General features: G+C 40.4%; 1 protein-coding gene across 1 annotated transcript; it reads left to right on the top strand.

The window, feature by feature from the left end:
* Positions 1-8,704: 8,704 nt before the first annotated feature.
* LOC149208323 (phospholipase D alpha 1-like) lies at positions 8,705-10,600 on the top strand. Its single transcript, XM_089394053.1, has 2 exons — positions 8,705-9,110; positions 9,218-10,600. The coding sequence occupies exons 1-2, from the start codon at positions 9,003-9,005 to the stop codon at positions 9,308-9,310; spliced, it is 201 nt and encodes a 66-aa protein (XP_089250179.1). The 5' UTR covers positions 8,705-9,002; the 3' UTR covers positions 9,311-10,600.
* The last annotated feature ends 6,176 nt before the right edge of the window (positions 10,601-16,776 follow it).

Genomic DNA, 16,776 nt, shown 5'->3' with positions numbered 1-16,776 from the left:
TGTTGTTGCGCCACTTTCCAGTAGCTTAGAGTCACTTGATCCCAGTCACACTAACATTTAGATCTCTTGACCGTTTCAGTGTATTTCCCATCGGTTTAGCCACCAAGAAGTACAGTGTTTGCAAACCCAGTTTGGGTGGGGTTTAGTTAATTGTTTTGCTATTCATTTTCTATTATTTATTTTAGTTTATTTGCAGCAAGATTTTTTCTTTTTTACAAACACGATCTAGGCTTAATCAATTAATACACTTGCACACATAAGCACACCTTAAGCGAAGGGCGCTTGGTTTACACCGCCAAGCCAAGACTTAACATAATAAATTTATCTCACTGCATCAGAGACAAAAGATATATTGTTGATCTCCCTTCACTGTTTCCGTGTTCCGTGTGTCCTTCCATCATTGTGCCACGAAGGCATGTGTCGCAGAGACTATTAGGCCTTCACCCCTAGTTTCTGCTTCACCATATTACCCCTCCCTGTCGGGTTCAAGTTCATAGCCCTTTGAGTCCCCATACTGACTTTTCTCCTGGTCCTTCTGATTCCTCATCTGATTCCAAGCCTCCTTCACCGCATATCGTCACCATGTTTGGAACCACAGCTAGTGCAAGAACCCAAACTGGTGTTGGCTCTGGTTCTATACCAGTGGCCACATTAGGCGGAACAGTCTCAAGAACCGTTCCTGCAACCCCCATACTCCCCTTTATGGATGGGTTAAGTCTACCGAATCTTAACCAGTTGATAAACGACCCCATACACCATGATGCTGGTTGGCCCCCTAAGCCAACTAAGCTTCCCTCAGACATCCCAAAGTTTGAGGGTATTGTCGGAGAGGATCCTACCAACCATATCTGATCCTTCCATGTGTGGTGTTCGTCCAACTCCATACCCGATGACTCCATTTGTCTTCGGCTCTTCCAATGCACGCTCACTGGAGACACTACAAAATGGTATGTAGACTAGCCCTCCGCCTCTCATTCCGTTTTCGCGACGCTTGCTAAAGCGTTCCTTTCATATTTCCAGTTACCTCTCTGGTACGACACTGGTATGAAGATATTGACCACATTCCGTCAGTCCTCTGCCACTTGCCTTTCTGACCATGTTCAAGAGTGGCGTCAAAGGAGGAGCACATGTTGTGCCCCGCCTTTCGAAGACCGTGTCTATCTAGATTGGTTTCTTAAGAGCCTTTTATCCCCCATCGGGAAAGATGTCGCGTCCCATTTTCCTCAGACCAAGGAAGAAGCTCTCCAGACCGCTTTGAGATATGATTTGATTTATGCACAATTCGGTTATGTCTATACTGTCATTTTAGACCTCTCTCGTCCTAGAATTGCCAATGCACCGGGGGCATCTCATGTCGCTGACAGTATCATTGGATCCCTTTCACTCTTTGCCATATTCTCAACAGAGTTATGGCTATCCACAAGGGGGCACGAGTTCCTCCAACATTTATGCCCCTCCTACTAGAAACATGTTTCCAGGACCCTAACCCGTCTACCAAACTGTTTCTCCTTCTTATGCACAACCTGGCGCTCCAACCCCTCAAGCATTAGCGCCACAACCTCCCACGCATCCTCAGCCCCAGCAGCAACTGCCCCATCAGGGCCAAGTGTTTGCGCAACAGAGTGCTACCAATCCCCCAAATTCGAAGAGAAAGAATAAGGGGAAGGGTAACAAGGGTAACCAAGGTAACCAAGGTAATCGGCCTAGTGAACCCTAGGGGAACCAGTCTAACACCAACAACCAGCAACAGGGCGGCTAGCTCAAGCATAACAAGGCTATTCGTATGAACAAGCCTTGTGCATATTGTGGTGTACATGGCCACTATACACATGAGTGTTCTCTTTTACCCCAGATGCGCCAAATGTGGAAAGCTCAAGCAGCTTCTTGAGGTCAACAATCACCTCAGAATCCTGCACCATCTCAACCGGCCGTGCTCACAAAGCAAGGATTTGTTGCTGCTCAACCTCAGCCAGGTCAAGCAGCCCATCTCCTCCAACCTTCTGGTCCCGGTGACTACCAGATCCTTATGATGAACTCTTATGAGGTTAACACCTCTAATATCAACCTACAAACTCGGTCACGCCAATATGACAAGCCCTCCACTTCGTTTGCTACCGAGTCCAAAACCAAAGTATCTGTTGAGCCTCTTAAGACACCAAATGTTCCTTTACAGATCCCTTAACCTAAAGTTGAGGCCATTCCTAAGATCCCAAAAGGACCATTGTGCCGTAATGCGGCTTCTAACAGAGCTGCCCATACATACAATATAGTCGACGACTTGGCGCAATCACCTATTGCCATGTTGATGCTTGAAGTCCTCTAGTCATGCCCATCCCAAAAGAGATCTCTACTAACTGCCTTAGGTGCAGTGGATCCTTCCGACGATCGTTTGATTATCTTCCTGGTAGATACATCAGAGCATCCCCCATTTCCTTCATTTGTTTCTTTCCAGATACCAGTTAGAGTCTGTAATGCCATCATCTCCAGATGCATTATTGACGAAGGCACATCCACCTGTGTGATGTCTGCTGCTGTTTGGAAACAGTTAAATTCACCTGAGTTGTCCCCCTCCACCATCACTTTGCGTGCTTGGGATGGACACTCCTCCCAGCCCATCGACATGTAATGAAATTGTCCAGTGACCCTTGCGGGTAAGACTATCCATGTCGATATCGAAGTCATCGATGCCCCTTTGGATTACAACATTCTCTTAGGTCGTAGTTACACATATGCCATGTAATTTGTCACGTATGCGGTGTTCTGTAAGATGTGCTTCCCCCATGAAGGGAAGATCGTTACCATTGATCAGTTGACTTACTACGAGCCGACATCCGTGACCTCCCATGAGTCCATTATCTCATCGATGTCCGACAACCAGTCTTCAACTCCTTGCACCAGTGTCTCACTCGGAGTCTATAAGGATTCCTCATTATTGGGTGCCTTCCCTGGTCCTCCCCCTCCCATTTCTTAACCTACTTCCATGAGTATTTTCATGTTACAAGCGTCACGGTTTACCCTTAAGAAGTTTGGTACATCTGATCAACAGCTAGCTCCTCAGCATCCTGCCATTACTATTCCAGCTGAACCCTCTTGACCTACTCCCCTAGGACCTCCTCCATTTTTGGGTGCCTCTCCTATGTTCCCTCCAGGAACTGTTCGTCCAAGTCTTAACCATCCAGGAGTTATTCCGCCGAGACATTATCCTGCTAGCCAGATACCTTTCTTATTCCCCCCTCCAAGATTTTTTTCTATACCTATCATGGCTTCGCTGGTCCTTCCTAACATAACTCTAGGGATCCCTGTATGGTACATCGAGCCCCCTTCAAACACTCTGCATGGTTAGCCAAGACCATATCACGCTTTGACCCCAGTTCAACCGATCCCCATGACCCCTATCGCTGCTTCAATTCCATCATAACCTCAACAGGAACCAGTTCCTGTTGCGAAAGCATTTGGCCAGAGGGGGAAATCCAAAAGGAAGGATTCAAAGGACAAGGCTCCCCAAGCTCCTCCAACCCTTAAGGCCCTAAAGCCGACACCCCCGTGCGCTTTGTGCGAAGTTGTTGGGCACGCCACCAACAATTGTCCTGAAATTCCTCAACTTAAACTGTTTGTTGGTGAAGCGTTCCCTGAGTCGAATATTCTGGAAGTCCATGTTAATATACTGGTCCAACCTAAGAAACTCAAAACGCTTTGCAGAAACCACCCTTATGCCCTGTGTGATATTCATGGTCACTATTCCCATTGTTTCCCTCGTCTCGATGAGTTCCACGATTTCCTTGGGGCGATTTGTGAATACGAGGCCACTCATAGTGGAGCCTATGCTCCTCTACCTATGGATTCTGGTACCACCAATCAACCAGAACAGGGAAACTTTGACCCTACTATTGTGATCCCTCCCCCCAATGTCGAGATGACGGACACCATAGGCCCCATTCTTTACCTGTCGTCATCCTTGAGGTCCTCGCCAGAAAACCTTTTTGAGGTTGCTGCGCGCGTTTGTTCGATAGAATCCTAGGTCTCAACATCCGTAGATCCTCCATCTACTAGTCCGTCATCTACCATTCCAGACGATGCGTATGTGAACCTTATTTCTCGGGTTAATGCACCAGGTAATGCCGCCACATCATGTAGTCAGTACTTCTCTCGTTCGCCCATCTCCCATCTTGATGAGGACACAATGGAAGCTATGTTTACCCCTGATTACCCCTACACTTAAGTAAGGGGGCATTTCTTTAGATAATTTCGAAGGCAATTTCCTTCCTAATTCTCCCAATGCGCTCTACGTCCAGAAATGTTACTCACAACACATCCCTTTGATTTGTGTGTCTTTATTTCTGCCATTTAGTTAGGTAGATTGCATCATCTCATCTGTTGCCTTTTGCACCTTTCATATGGATCCATCATCCACACCATATATCGATCATGCCGACGGTGCAAGTCACTTCTCCCAGAATCTAGCCTCGGCCATTTTTACCCCCTTACATAAGTTAGTCCTTTCAAACAGCATGTGCATTGGATTTGCCACCAATAATCAAGCCGAATATGATGCAGTGATAGGTTTGTTAGTTGATGCCCTCGCTCATTACATCCTTCACCTTCATGTTCATTTAGATTCCTCGCTATTTGTCATGCAATTGAATGGTGTGTATCATGTGCATAACCAAGTCCTATTTAGAAAATATCTATGAGTGAAGCTATTGGTATGTGAATTTGAAACCATTACTTTCAGTGATGTGCCTAGAGCCCAAAATCACTATGTAGATACCATTGCAAACAACATTATAGATTGGCATTTATCACATGTATACCACAGAAGACAACCATAAACAAAACAAATGGTGAACCATCATCGTCATATAAAATGCATAATAATATTATGTATCATAAAAGTGTTTGGAGCCATAGTTCTAAATACATCTGACATCCCCATAGCATGTTACAAAAATCACAATCAAAGGGACCCACATCTCCCTGCATCTAGTCACAGTCCAGCAGATTTCGTGCCAAAGGCTCTACTCAACCTACACGTAGATCACATAGGACCTGACCTGCCATCGCCACGCGCCGCATGATACCTCGCCACTCTGAGGGAAGACTGGTGCATTCATCTGTGTACCGATCCTCTAAATCGTGCCATCCACGCTCTGAAACCCGGGTCAAGAGTACATAAAACCTACAATGCAAATCAGCAAGTAGCGCAGTATCCTCTGGACCCTGTTGTGATGTCCCCCGATCTGCAGCGCCCGGCACTGTGACTTAGTCTGGATATCTTGCCGATTTCAGTGGTGCTATGTCTGCATACAACATATTTCACACTTAGTACCACATAAATGTGACAGAAATATAAAATGCACCATAAAACATAGCAACTTAACACTTACTGTCAAGTCCCCATGCTCTCCCAAGTGGAAGTGGTAAGTCAAGTTCCCCTGATAGTTCATCCCGCTATAAGGGTAATCATCAATGTAAAGAGGCATATCATTGCAATGTGTGAAAAAATCGGCTCGGAACACCCATCCAACTCCCCCTCCTCCCCCCCTCCACAGTAGCTGCCCCCAGCAGTGCATCCTAAGCTCCCTTGGGCCCCCATCTCAAATTTTTACAAGAGGACAGATAGTGGGTATCTTCTCAAAGAAGAACGCACATAGTACTGTACCAAAAGTGCAATCACGATTCACTTGTCTCTTGCAAATACTCAACTATCGTTTCACTAACGACATCATCATTTGGGCCCACCCATTGTAGGTCCCAACCAAAACACTCTCAACTAACACCATCTGCCCTCCATTAATGTGGTGGAACGCCTGGCTACCCAAGACCTGTAGCATAGTTGTGGCAACATCTTGTGCCTCTAGCCTCTCTAGATCAACAAGCGGGATAGTCGTGCCCTTGACACAAACACCCCGTCGACAATGGCACTCCACAAACTCAGTAATGTTCCTCCCATGAGGTAACACATGATGAATATCCCCCACCATTCTGAGGGGAGGTAGTTCGGTCAAAAGTAAATATCCTATAATGTGAGCTCGATCTTGTGCCCCTGCACAATAAAGACCTCATGGTCTGGATTCCAATAGCTCACAATTCTTGATAGCAAGGACTCACCTGCCCTCATGAGTGGGTTCTCTACCAACTTGAGAACCCCATAACGAGCCAATGCCCCTCGAACCGCTTCATCCCCCTAGATCTCGGATCGAAGAGTATCCAAGTCTCATTCACGCCAGTTGATTTTCAGCTCTACCATATCTGCAAAACACCACATGTCTTGTCAGTTCAGAAAATAAAACAACTGGCTACACTGATCAACCTGCAACCCCCTCCAGGCCAACAGACCAACCCTTCCTTCGGCCACAAATTGTAGTTTTCAGCCTAGAAAGTGCAATCTCAGAGGTTTCCAATTGTTTCCTGCGAGCCAGATCACATTTCTGGACCCATAAAGTGTGATGCAACTGTGAGCAAGGGCAAGAGTCTCTAAGGGAGCTTTTAGGTGCCAAAAATTAGGAAATAAACCACTGAAATTTAAGGGATGAGTAAGGCCACCTACCTGAAAGACGCAGATCCTGATTCCGATGGTCGGTTGGTCCGCTATGATCTCCACAAGATTTAAGGCCTTTTCCTCCTCTCTAAATTCACCACAACTCACTTAGCAAATGAATCCAAATTGGACGGAAAATGTATTTTCATAGAAAAATCCACAATTTCTTTGTCGCCCATTGCGACTAGACCGTAGCTCAGTTTGACGAATCATCAGTGCCGTTAGAAAGATCTCATTGAACTATATAATGGGTCTTCCTCATTTTTTAATGATTTGACACCTCACTAGGAAGCCTTTATTCCACAAAAGGTCACTTCGTCACCTCTCAAAATTGAATTTCATCATAAAGCGACACTTGTACTTTTAGGTCCACCTCCTCTTAATACTTGTCGTACCATATGATTTTCGTCATGAGTAACCATCATTTACTCATGCTTTCATGGTCCCCACTGGGCCTATTTTGTGTGGCAGTGTCATCAAGTCACCCTTTTTCAGAGCATCTGTGATGAGTCACCCTTGCATTCTTGGAGTCTATTTCATGTCCCATCATATCATGTCACATTATTCCATCCATATTTGCATACCGTTCATCCTGTGTTGCCCATTTTTGGCCTCTAGTCATATTGTCCCCATCCCCTCCGGAGTTGAGTTAGTTGCTGCCAAGTCAACCATGAACTTTATGCTCTAACAAGGGTAGTCGTATGTTTATCCCTCATTCCCATTTTCCCCATTATCCCTGGTGTCAGTGCATCAGTCACATTGCTATTTTCCCTCGTGATTTAGTTGAGGATCCTCATTGCCTCATCTATCACAAGCCCTATTCTATCGACATCATCTCATTTATTCCATAAGAATGGCCTAGAGGGCGGTGTATCTCGGTTCCAGCTTCCATTCTTGTTCGGTGCCTTGGATCGAGCAAAGGGTCTCATTATTGCCCTTTTCCTTGGTCGTTTCATGTTCGTGATCCATACACGTGATGGTCCAGTGATTCCCGGGTGTGTTTGAGATGTTTGAGACCTCATGAGGGGTTGGCCCTTCAAGTAGCCCACCACATGCCCGAATGCATACCTACCATGCTACATCCTCAAATGCAGTTCTGCAGAGTTGATGGGTTCGATCCCTACTGATTGCAGTGTTCATAACATGCACATCTCCTCCAGACGATCCATTCAATTTTGCAGAGCCCGCCCTTGTTTAGCAGGGTTTCTCCGGTTGTTATACCCTCCCTCCCATCCATTTTTTTAGGGAAGGGGCTTTGTATCTCATGTACTCATATATTATTGTATTCAGTCATGGCTCATGTTTTTACTAGGTGCATTATGTATGTGGGACACATTGTATTATTTTTTGGCTCTGTTATGCCAACATGTCATGTACCATTCATCATGTACTTTATTGCTTAGTTTCATATTTCTGGGTGAACCATTATTTTTGTACTATAGAGTGGCATTTTGTTCTACGATTCTTCAGATTGTTATGGATACCTCTCAATTCATTTGGGAATTTTAATTATGTTTAGAGTTTTTTTTAAATGAAGGCAATGAAAATATTAAACGTTGGGCCTCTTATTATTTGATTATATTATTATTATTTGATTATATATTTTCTCGCCACTAAAGAACTAATGAGATTTGTTGAGCACGGAATTCCATAAATGGGGTTGACAACATTGGGCTACTCAAAAAGATTAAAGCTTTGGAATAATGGGCATTTTATTTATTATTTTAATTAATATCTTATGTGTAGAAAGGATGGAATTTTTGTTCATATTTTGTATAATAGTGAATATTTTTTAAATTTGAAATATAATTTGGATAATTTTTTTGTTAATAATTTTTTTTTATGGTAACATACAGATTTAAATTTGGAGGGATGGGATATATACACATGTAATTTGAATAGTTATTAAAAAAAAAAAAAAAAAAAAAAAAACTTTTGTTTTATAAACAATAAGCCACACTAGTTAGCTCGAAACGCATTTACGTCGAAGTTCTACTTATAAATAATAGTTCTACTTATAAATAATATGGATCATAGAAGCCTCAATTCAACAAACAATAAAGTTTTATATATTAATTTGATGTTGAAATATATTAAAATATCAAAATTTATTTATTTGCGTTCATTATGCACCCTTTAATCTTTATGTTAGACCATAAAACTATTTTATACGGTCAGATTGATAACTCCATCACGCATATCCAGGGATAAGTGGCATATCCATGCGGTTATTAACTTCCAAGCAGCTGTAATGGTAAATAAAGCACACAATAAGTAAAGGAGAAGGGCAGGAGGGTTTCAGTAGATCAGCGATGGCAGTGATAGAGGAGGACTTTGTAACAGACTTGCTAATAACTATGGAAGCTCCTTTTCATGTGTATCGAACAAAGGCTCTATTTTTGCAAGGATTATCTTTAGATTGGCTCAGAAATCGCTCTAATTGGTTGTGATCACTAGATCAGTAATGGATCAAATACTGATTCATGGAACTCTCCATGTAATTGTCTTCGAGGCAGATTCACTGAGTGATCCTGGTCGAGTAACGGGAGGAACTTCCAAGTTCTTCAGAAAGGTCAAAAATGGTGTAATTTGAGTTTTAAGATATAGAACGATCGAATCCTCTGTGATTCATTTTGTCTGTTTTTATTTTTTGATTATTGTTTGTGTCTGTGGTTACAGTTCGTTCAGAGCATTGAAGAGACTATAGAGTTTGGCAAAAGAGCTAACACACTGTATGCGACCATCGATCTGGAGAAAGCTCTAGTGGGTTGAACTCGGTCTGGAGAAAGCTCTAGTGGGTTGAACTCCAATCATCCGTGACAAACCCAAAAACCCACGATGGTATGAGTCCTTTCACATTTACTTTGCTAACCAGTTGGTAATGTAAGAGTTCTCTTTCATGTACAGGGGACTATTGAATCTCGACTGCAATTTAAATACTTGGATGCTTGTATTTTCTTCCATACTGGTTCTAATGAATATATTTGGCAATAGATCAGGACAACCCAGAGACCCCATCTAATAAGCTTTGCAGGTGTCCCAAGACCCAACAGTACAAAAGCCATTCGTTCCGTCCTCACGGAACATAGGCAGACCAGAGAGTTGCAATTTTTTGAATTGCAATTCCTGCGTTTTCCTAGGTCCCAAAAACACAGTGAAGCTCTTCATGTAATCCGAATTCTGCCTTCAGCCTCTTGGTGATAGCCTTGGAGATCCCTGTTTGATTCTCTTATAGTTGGGTGCATTCCTGTGTTGTTCAATCCCTTTACAACATATTATCAGTATCCATGGCATCTGCCTGCTAATGAGAGCTCCTATTCAGTTTACATAGAAGAAGAGACAGTTGAAGAAAAGAATATAAATGTGATAGAGGCTCTTCAGAAAATCCGAGAGGAACAGAGGAAGGAAATGAGAAAGACCATAATCTAGGAAATTATGTCTGCTCTGGTCTATGGTGACACAGATCCAAGATTTAAGGTTTTCCACGATGCATTTATGATTTCTTTGAATAATATTTTCTAGAAAACAACTAATCCCTCCAAGGATGAAGCCATTTGAATCCATGATGCATTCCATTATGGAGGGGACAATGCATCTGAGTTGAGTACAAATTTTGAAATTTACAGACAACTAAGCTCTTGTAAAAAATTGTTTTGAACTAAGGATACATGAACAATCAGCCGTTCATGGTTTTTGTACTTGCAAATAAAAGCATGGGTCAGATTGTTATAGGTGTTATCTCCACGATTCATACGGCAAAAATTGAAGTGGAGTCTGCACCCAGCAACTTTCAGTTTGTTGGATGTTATTGAGTTATGTAGTGAAGAACATAGTTACTGGTTATTATTTAGTTATGTATTTGTGAACATAATTATCGGCGTTTTCTTTGGTTTTTGTTTGGTGGGTAAAGGTTACCAAAAGAAAATTGTTCAATGTCTAGAATTTAATTTCATGTATTTCTTTCTTTTAATATCATAAAACGTGCAAATTAAATCTATTCAATGTATCTATGACGTCTAGATTGCGGATTACTCTAATTGTGCTTGGCTTACTTCAAATTATTGTTTCATTATTGTTTCATTATTGTTTCATGGAGCAGGAAGTATGGAATTGGATGAGGTGGAGTAATTTTGAAACACAGTTGAAACGCTATTCAAAATTGATTCCATTTCTTCCTTTGACATAGTTTCTCCTCCATGAATGATGCACTGTCGGTCAGATTGAAATTCTTCAACGGGATTATCTGTCTGCCAATTAATTTTACAGATTCTTTATTTTTGTTTTGCAAAATACTTTAGACATCAGAACAGTTTTCTTAGGGCAAAATCGACTCAAAATTTGGAAGAAGTTTTGGAGTTGTTAAAGGGCTGTCATTTGACCACCCCTACTCAGTTTCGAAGAGTGGTTTGTCTCAACCCTAGTTTCTTCTTTTATAGATCCGAAACGAACCTGACGTTTAAGCTAACTTTCCTTAGGACCTTCATGGAGTAAGAGGATATCTCTAAGCTAATTATTACGTATGGAAGCGCATTTGGAGCTAGTGAGAAGAAGCTTAAATCTGCAATTTCACTTTTGAAAATATTGGGTGTTGAGGGTTGGGTATTATCAGAGTTAGTAGCTAAACATCCTCGTATGCTCTGGCTTCAGAGGAAAAGGTAATGAAGCCATTTAGACTTGCCGAGGATTTGGGTTTCAAGCCGGGATCAAAGAAGTTTGTATTTGCAGTACATGGAACGTTTAATCTAGCGAAAGAAACCTTAGAAGAAAGATTACAGTGTTTGAGTAGTTTAGGTTTCTCAAAGAAAGAAATTTCGCAAATGATAGATCGGGATCCGTCTATTATGTGGCTTTCAAACGAAAATTTGAAGCGTCATGTAGATCTTCTCATCAAAACTGCACTTAGTTTGGAGATGAGGGTGATTCCTCGGCATAGCTGAGTAATGGAGGCATTGAAGTCTATGCAAGTGTTGAAAACAAAAATGCATTTTATATCGATTCTTTATTTGACAGAAAAACGTTTCATGGAGATATATGTGGATTCGAATGCAGAATCCTCAGTTCTGCGAGATATTTACCACCATGTGAAGGGTGGAGTGTTCAACATTGACAAGGAGACATCTAGTGAATCAGATATAGGGCCAAGGATATTCACCACGCGCCAAGGCATGAAAGCTGGAAAGTTGAGCGTGGAGAAGGAAACGCTTATTGAATCACATGTAGGGATAAGGCTAGGTCATGGAGAGAGTCATCCTGAATGAAAAGAATTTAAAAATCTGTGGCAGGCTGTTTCAGTGAACGAATGGTGAGATCACTCACACTTTCCTCAGATTCAATGGTACATCAGCAACATGGAGATCAAGCTTGTCTACACATGTCAGCATATAGTTTACAATGAACAAGGGATAATATGGCTACTGTTTAGTGACCAGAGGACAAATATGGCTATGGCTACAAATAAGCTCTATTATAGAGAAGCAAATTTTGTAATCTATGTCTAAGTGTTTCAGAACCAAGTGCGATGTTAGGTTTTGGTGGATTACTTCTTTTTTTTTTTTTGTACAGATGATATTGCAGCTGGGAAATATTATGTTTAGTATGAGAATAGCTCGGCAGATAAAAAGCTCATCATTGTAAGTTGTATCTGGTTTGAACAAAATCCTTATTAAAATGAGACATGCATTGAATTTGTTAGTAAAAACATTTGCAAATATCTATGAGTGTTTCAGAACCAAGTGCGATGTTAGGTTTTGGTGGATTACTTTTTCCTTTTTGTACAGATGATATTGGTGGATTACTTTTTTTTTGTCTTTTTGTACAGATGTATGAGAATAGCTCGGTAGAGAACTGCCAGATTCTGCAATTCTTGGTCTCTGAAATTCATGAGAAAATTTGGGGTTAGATAAAAATCTCATCATTGTAAGCTGTATCTGATCTGAACAAAATCCCTATTAAAATGAGACATGCATTGAATTTGTGAGTAAAAACATTTGCAAAGATTATGAGAGATAGATCTTTAATATGATTTTTCTTATTCATAGTTTTTTTTGTTTTTCATCAAAGAACTCTAAGAACCCTCCACTTCTGGGAATTTTAATAAGGGGACATTTTGGCTATATAATCTTTATGATTACTCTTGCGGTATTTCAATATGATTGGTAATTTAAAAAAAAGTGTTGAGACTTGTTGTTCAAATGGTTTCAACTAAAGAGAGTTAGCTTGGATGGGACTCTAGCTTAAATTTGTCATACCTTGTCATAACAAGGAGTGCTTTCAGAAATGTCCCACTTGATCCATTTTGGGCGGGGAAAAGATAGAAATTTGAAGAGATTGGGTAGAACTCTACTATCTATAACAGAGTTCAAGTATAACTTGGACAATCATCTGCCTTTTTAAGTTTTAGGCTATGCTGCTCTCTGCAGTTTACCAAGTTTTGCTTCAGTTGTAGTTTGCAAAAGTAAACACCTCATCTTTGCAAAAGCTAACAATTCATTTCAATGAAATTGTAGTGGATTATTTGTTCTTAAAATTTTTTAGTCATGTTGTAAATGAGTAGTCCAAATGTATGATGCCTGCTTCATTTGTTTGACGAGATGGTTGATGGTCCTTACCATTACAGTGTTGATTTCTTATCTTTCAACAAATTTTGAAAGTGTGACCTAGCAATTTTAATAAGGGGACTTTCTCGCTATATAATCTTCATGACACTCTTGCCGTATTTCATGATGCTCTTGCGGATGATAATTTAGACAAGACTTGCTGTTCAAATGGTTTCAAGTTTCAACTAAAGAGAGTTAGCCTGGATTGGACTCTAGGTTAAATTGTTAATCCCTGTCATAACAAGGAATACTTCAACTATCTATAACGGAGTTCAAGTATTACTTGGACAATCATCTACCCTTTTTAGTTTTAGTCTATGCTGCCCTCTTTAGTTACAACATTACCAAGTTTTGTTTCAGTTGTAGTAATGGAGTAGTTGCTTTGATAACATCTAGTTTCATGTTTCCATCTTAACAACCTTTTCTTTGTTGGTGGCATTATAGTTATTACGAATCTTGTCCATCACGAACAGATGACCAAAGAAGGTGCTACATGGGACACAACCATAACAATATGGAGTCTACAATAGTATTATAGGGACCTAACATATGTTAACCCTAATCATCAAATCAAAGATTAAAATTGTTAGGATGGCATTATCGTTGAAGGACAAATTTATTTTACTTGGAGTATTGCCCCTTTAAATAGACTATATTCTTCACAAATACCATGGGTCAATACCATGGGTTGTTAAAACCTAGGGTCCAAAAACCACTGGTAATTTGACCGAGTCGAAATGTTTACAGGATGGGACATTACAACAGTCTTTCCCCTTAATTTGACCGAGTCGAAATGTTTACAAGACGGGACATTACAACATGTCTTCCATACTAGGTTGGAGAGCACCTCTTAACGCAATAAAATATTTATAAAATATTTTGATTTTGAAATGAATTATGCTTTATGGGCATGTGGTATTGATAAGCCATGGTATTGGTCCATGGTGTTGTAACAAAGCCTATTTAGAAGTTAATAATAACCATGGTAAAATGGGGGTGAATATATATGGTTAAGAATCTAGTTATATTGTAAGTGAAATGCCCCACTTGATCCATTTTGGGCAAGGAAAGGATTGAAATTTGAAGAGAGTGGGCAGAACTCAACTATCTATAACAGAGTTCAAGTATTACTTGGACAATCATCTACCCTTTTTAGTTTTAGTCTATGTTCCCCTCTTCAGTTACAACATTACCAAGTTTTGTTTCAGTTGTAGTAATGGAGTAGTTGCTTTGATAACATCTAGTTTTATGCTTCCATCTTAACAACCTTTTCTTCGTTGGTGGCATTATAATTATTACGAATCTTGTCCATTACGAACAGATGACCAAAGAAGGTATAATTTGAGGGAGAAATTTATCAGAGGTTATTGCAAAGAGGTTGTTAGAATAAAGGCTTAGGAATAAATAGTACAGAGAGAACTTAACCAACATAGACTTGGCTTTGGCAGCTGACCCATTCAACCTTGAACTACAATTACAATCTCCCCAGGTCAGCATGTCCTTGAGGTTTTTGAAGATAGAAACGTGTTGCGATTGGCTTTAGGATCCAATGGGTTGAATGGGGTAGATGCACTAATTTTATTTTTACGTCGTAAGGCGTTCCCCTCTGAAATCCACTCTCCTCTTATCTTACCTGTCAAACTATGATCCATTTGATCTGATGTTAGATGATTAAATTGTTTGCTACTGTTAAAATGTAGTTATAACTGAAACAATAACAGTCTAAACTTCATCTTTTTCTTTGACCAGCGAACCCTGAAGGTAGACAGCCATGGCTTGCGTTGTAGAGTGAAGGTAGAAGGCCATGGCTTGCAACGCTTGCATTGTAGAATGAAAGTAGACGACCATGGTTGCAACGGGCTTGCATTGCAGAATGACGGTAGATGGTTCTCCTTGTGTGAAATAGTGTGTGGAGAGAAAAAGGGTCTATAGAGGCAAAGGCAAGCTCTCTGTTTCAGTGGGAAGATGGCTTCAAGGGAGAGAAAAGTGAGGGTGGGTTTGAAGCTGCCAATCCCAGCTCAAGAAGATGCATTTTCTAAGCCTCTAAGCTCACCAAATTTAGCTAAAAAGGTATTTCCATTTTTACAGCCTTGTTAGGCCTTTGAACTTAGGGAGTTGGCATTTTAGCTCTTTTGGCAAAGGAAACTTTTATTAAAGCCGCCAAGCCTTGAACTACAAGACTTTGAACTCAATTAGTTGGCACCTTGGCTCCTATCATGAAGGAAAACTTAATAAAAACTGTGTTGAACCTTTGATTCACTAGTTCTCTGCTAATTCATTAAGGATTTTATCACTTATAGGGTGAATCAATCTTCACGAGGAGTTGGTTGGTTGCTAGGATTCCTTGGTTCACTGATGATCAATTCATGTCAGTAAGATTTTGAGATATACATGGTTCTCTGCACATTGGAAAAAGGTTAAATCCTCTAACTAAAATGCTTCATACTAATCACGTAAACCTTGTCTCCATGGCTCAAAAATGAAGCAAAAGGAAACTTGTCAAACTATTTTAAATTAACTAAAATGGAGACCAACAAACTCCCTTGGTTTTGGAGACCAACAAACTCCCTTGGTTTTTTGGCTTCATAAAACCATAACCCACTCTCATGAACTCGGATTTACAAATTGTCTATTGCACAATGTAGAGGACACAAAGATCTTTCAAATGAATGGTTGGACAACACATTTTGTGTTCAAATTGACAAGTTTCGTAATGTGGAATGTTGAAATTGCCTAGTTGATGGGATTTTTTTTTAATGTGCATTTTTGTACCTATGAGCCTTGAATTGGACTCTGTTAGTTGCATTGAGTTTATACACTTCAAAAACATCTATGAAACCTCTTCTAGAATTTCCAAACTCATTTAAGTGGATGTCAAAATATGTGCAAAAAAAAATTTGGTGCTTAGTCAGAGTGATGCTTCACTTGAATCAAAATTGTCTTTGTGGGAATGCCTTTTATGCTATATGGTTTTTAATCTAGGTAATTGATGTTACCGAGATCCTCACACATGAAACTAATTTTAAACAGTGAATGTGGCCTCTGGTGATCTGAAATGGGGCACTAAAAGCTTTTTGTCAGCTTACAAGAAACTCTCCCACTCCAAAGCTTAAATAATTTCCAAGATCTATGCTTATGATTGATAATTTGCAGAGATAAGCACTTGAAATAGGTATATGCTTGTGTTTGCCTTTAATTGCTTAATTGCCTTAAGTTTATTTGCTTAAATTGATATATAAACACACATAACAGTGAAATGCAGCAAATAAACAAACACATAAGACAACAATATAATATGGAGTTCACCCTGATATCTTGGGCTACGTCTCTTTGAGCTCTAATCAACTCGACTAGGGTCTTTAGGATTATGGTAATGCTTCTTTTACAAGTTACACACTCAACTCCATCGGTTTACAACTGTACCTATGGGCTTAGAATACCATCTTGCCCCTCGCTGTCATTACTCTGCAGACAGATCTAAGCTTCTCTGGACTAGACTCCTTCAATTAGTGCTCTGAGCTATCTTGAACTCTAGCTTGCACCAACTCCCTTAGAATTTTGTTAACTATCTCTGGAACTCCTTCTTTTGTCTTCAACACACATTGGACATCAGCAATAGCTTGATCATTTCGATCTCTTTGC

This window comes from Pinus tabuliformis, chromosome 1_2 (genome assembly GCF_031772625.1).
Source record: "Pinus tabuliformis cultivar Carrire ecotype Pingquan chromosome 1_2, CPIR1, whole genome shotgun sequence".
NCBI lineage: Eukaryota > Viridiplantae > Streptophyta > Pinopsida > Pinales > Pinaceae > Pinus > Pinus tabuliformis.
The sequence above is the reverse complement of the archived record's forward strand: the minus strand, read 5'-3'. Positions and strand labels throughout refer to the sequence as shown.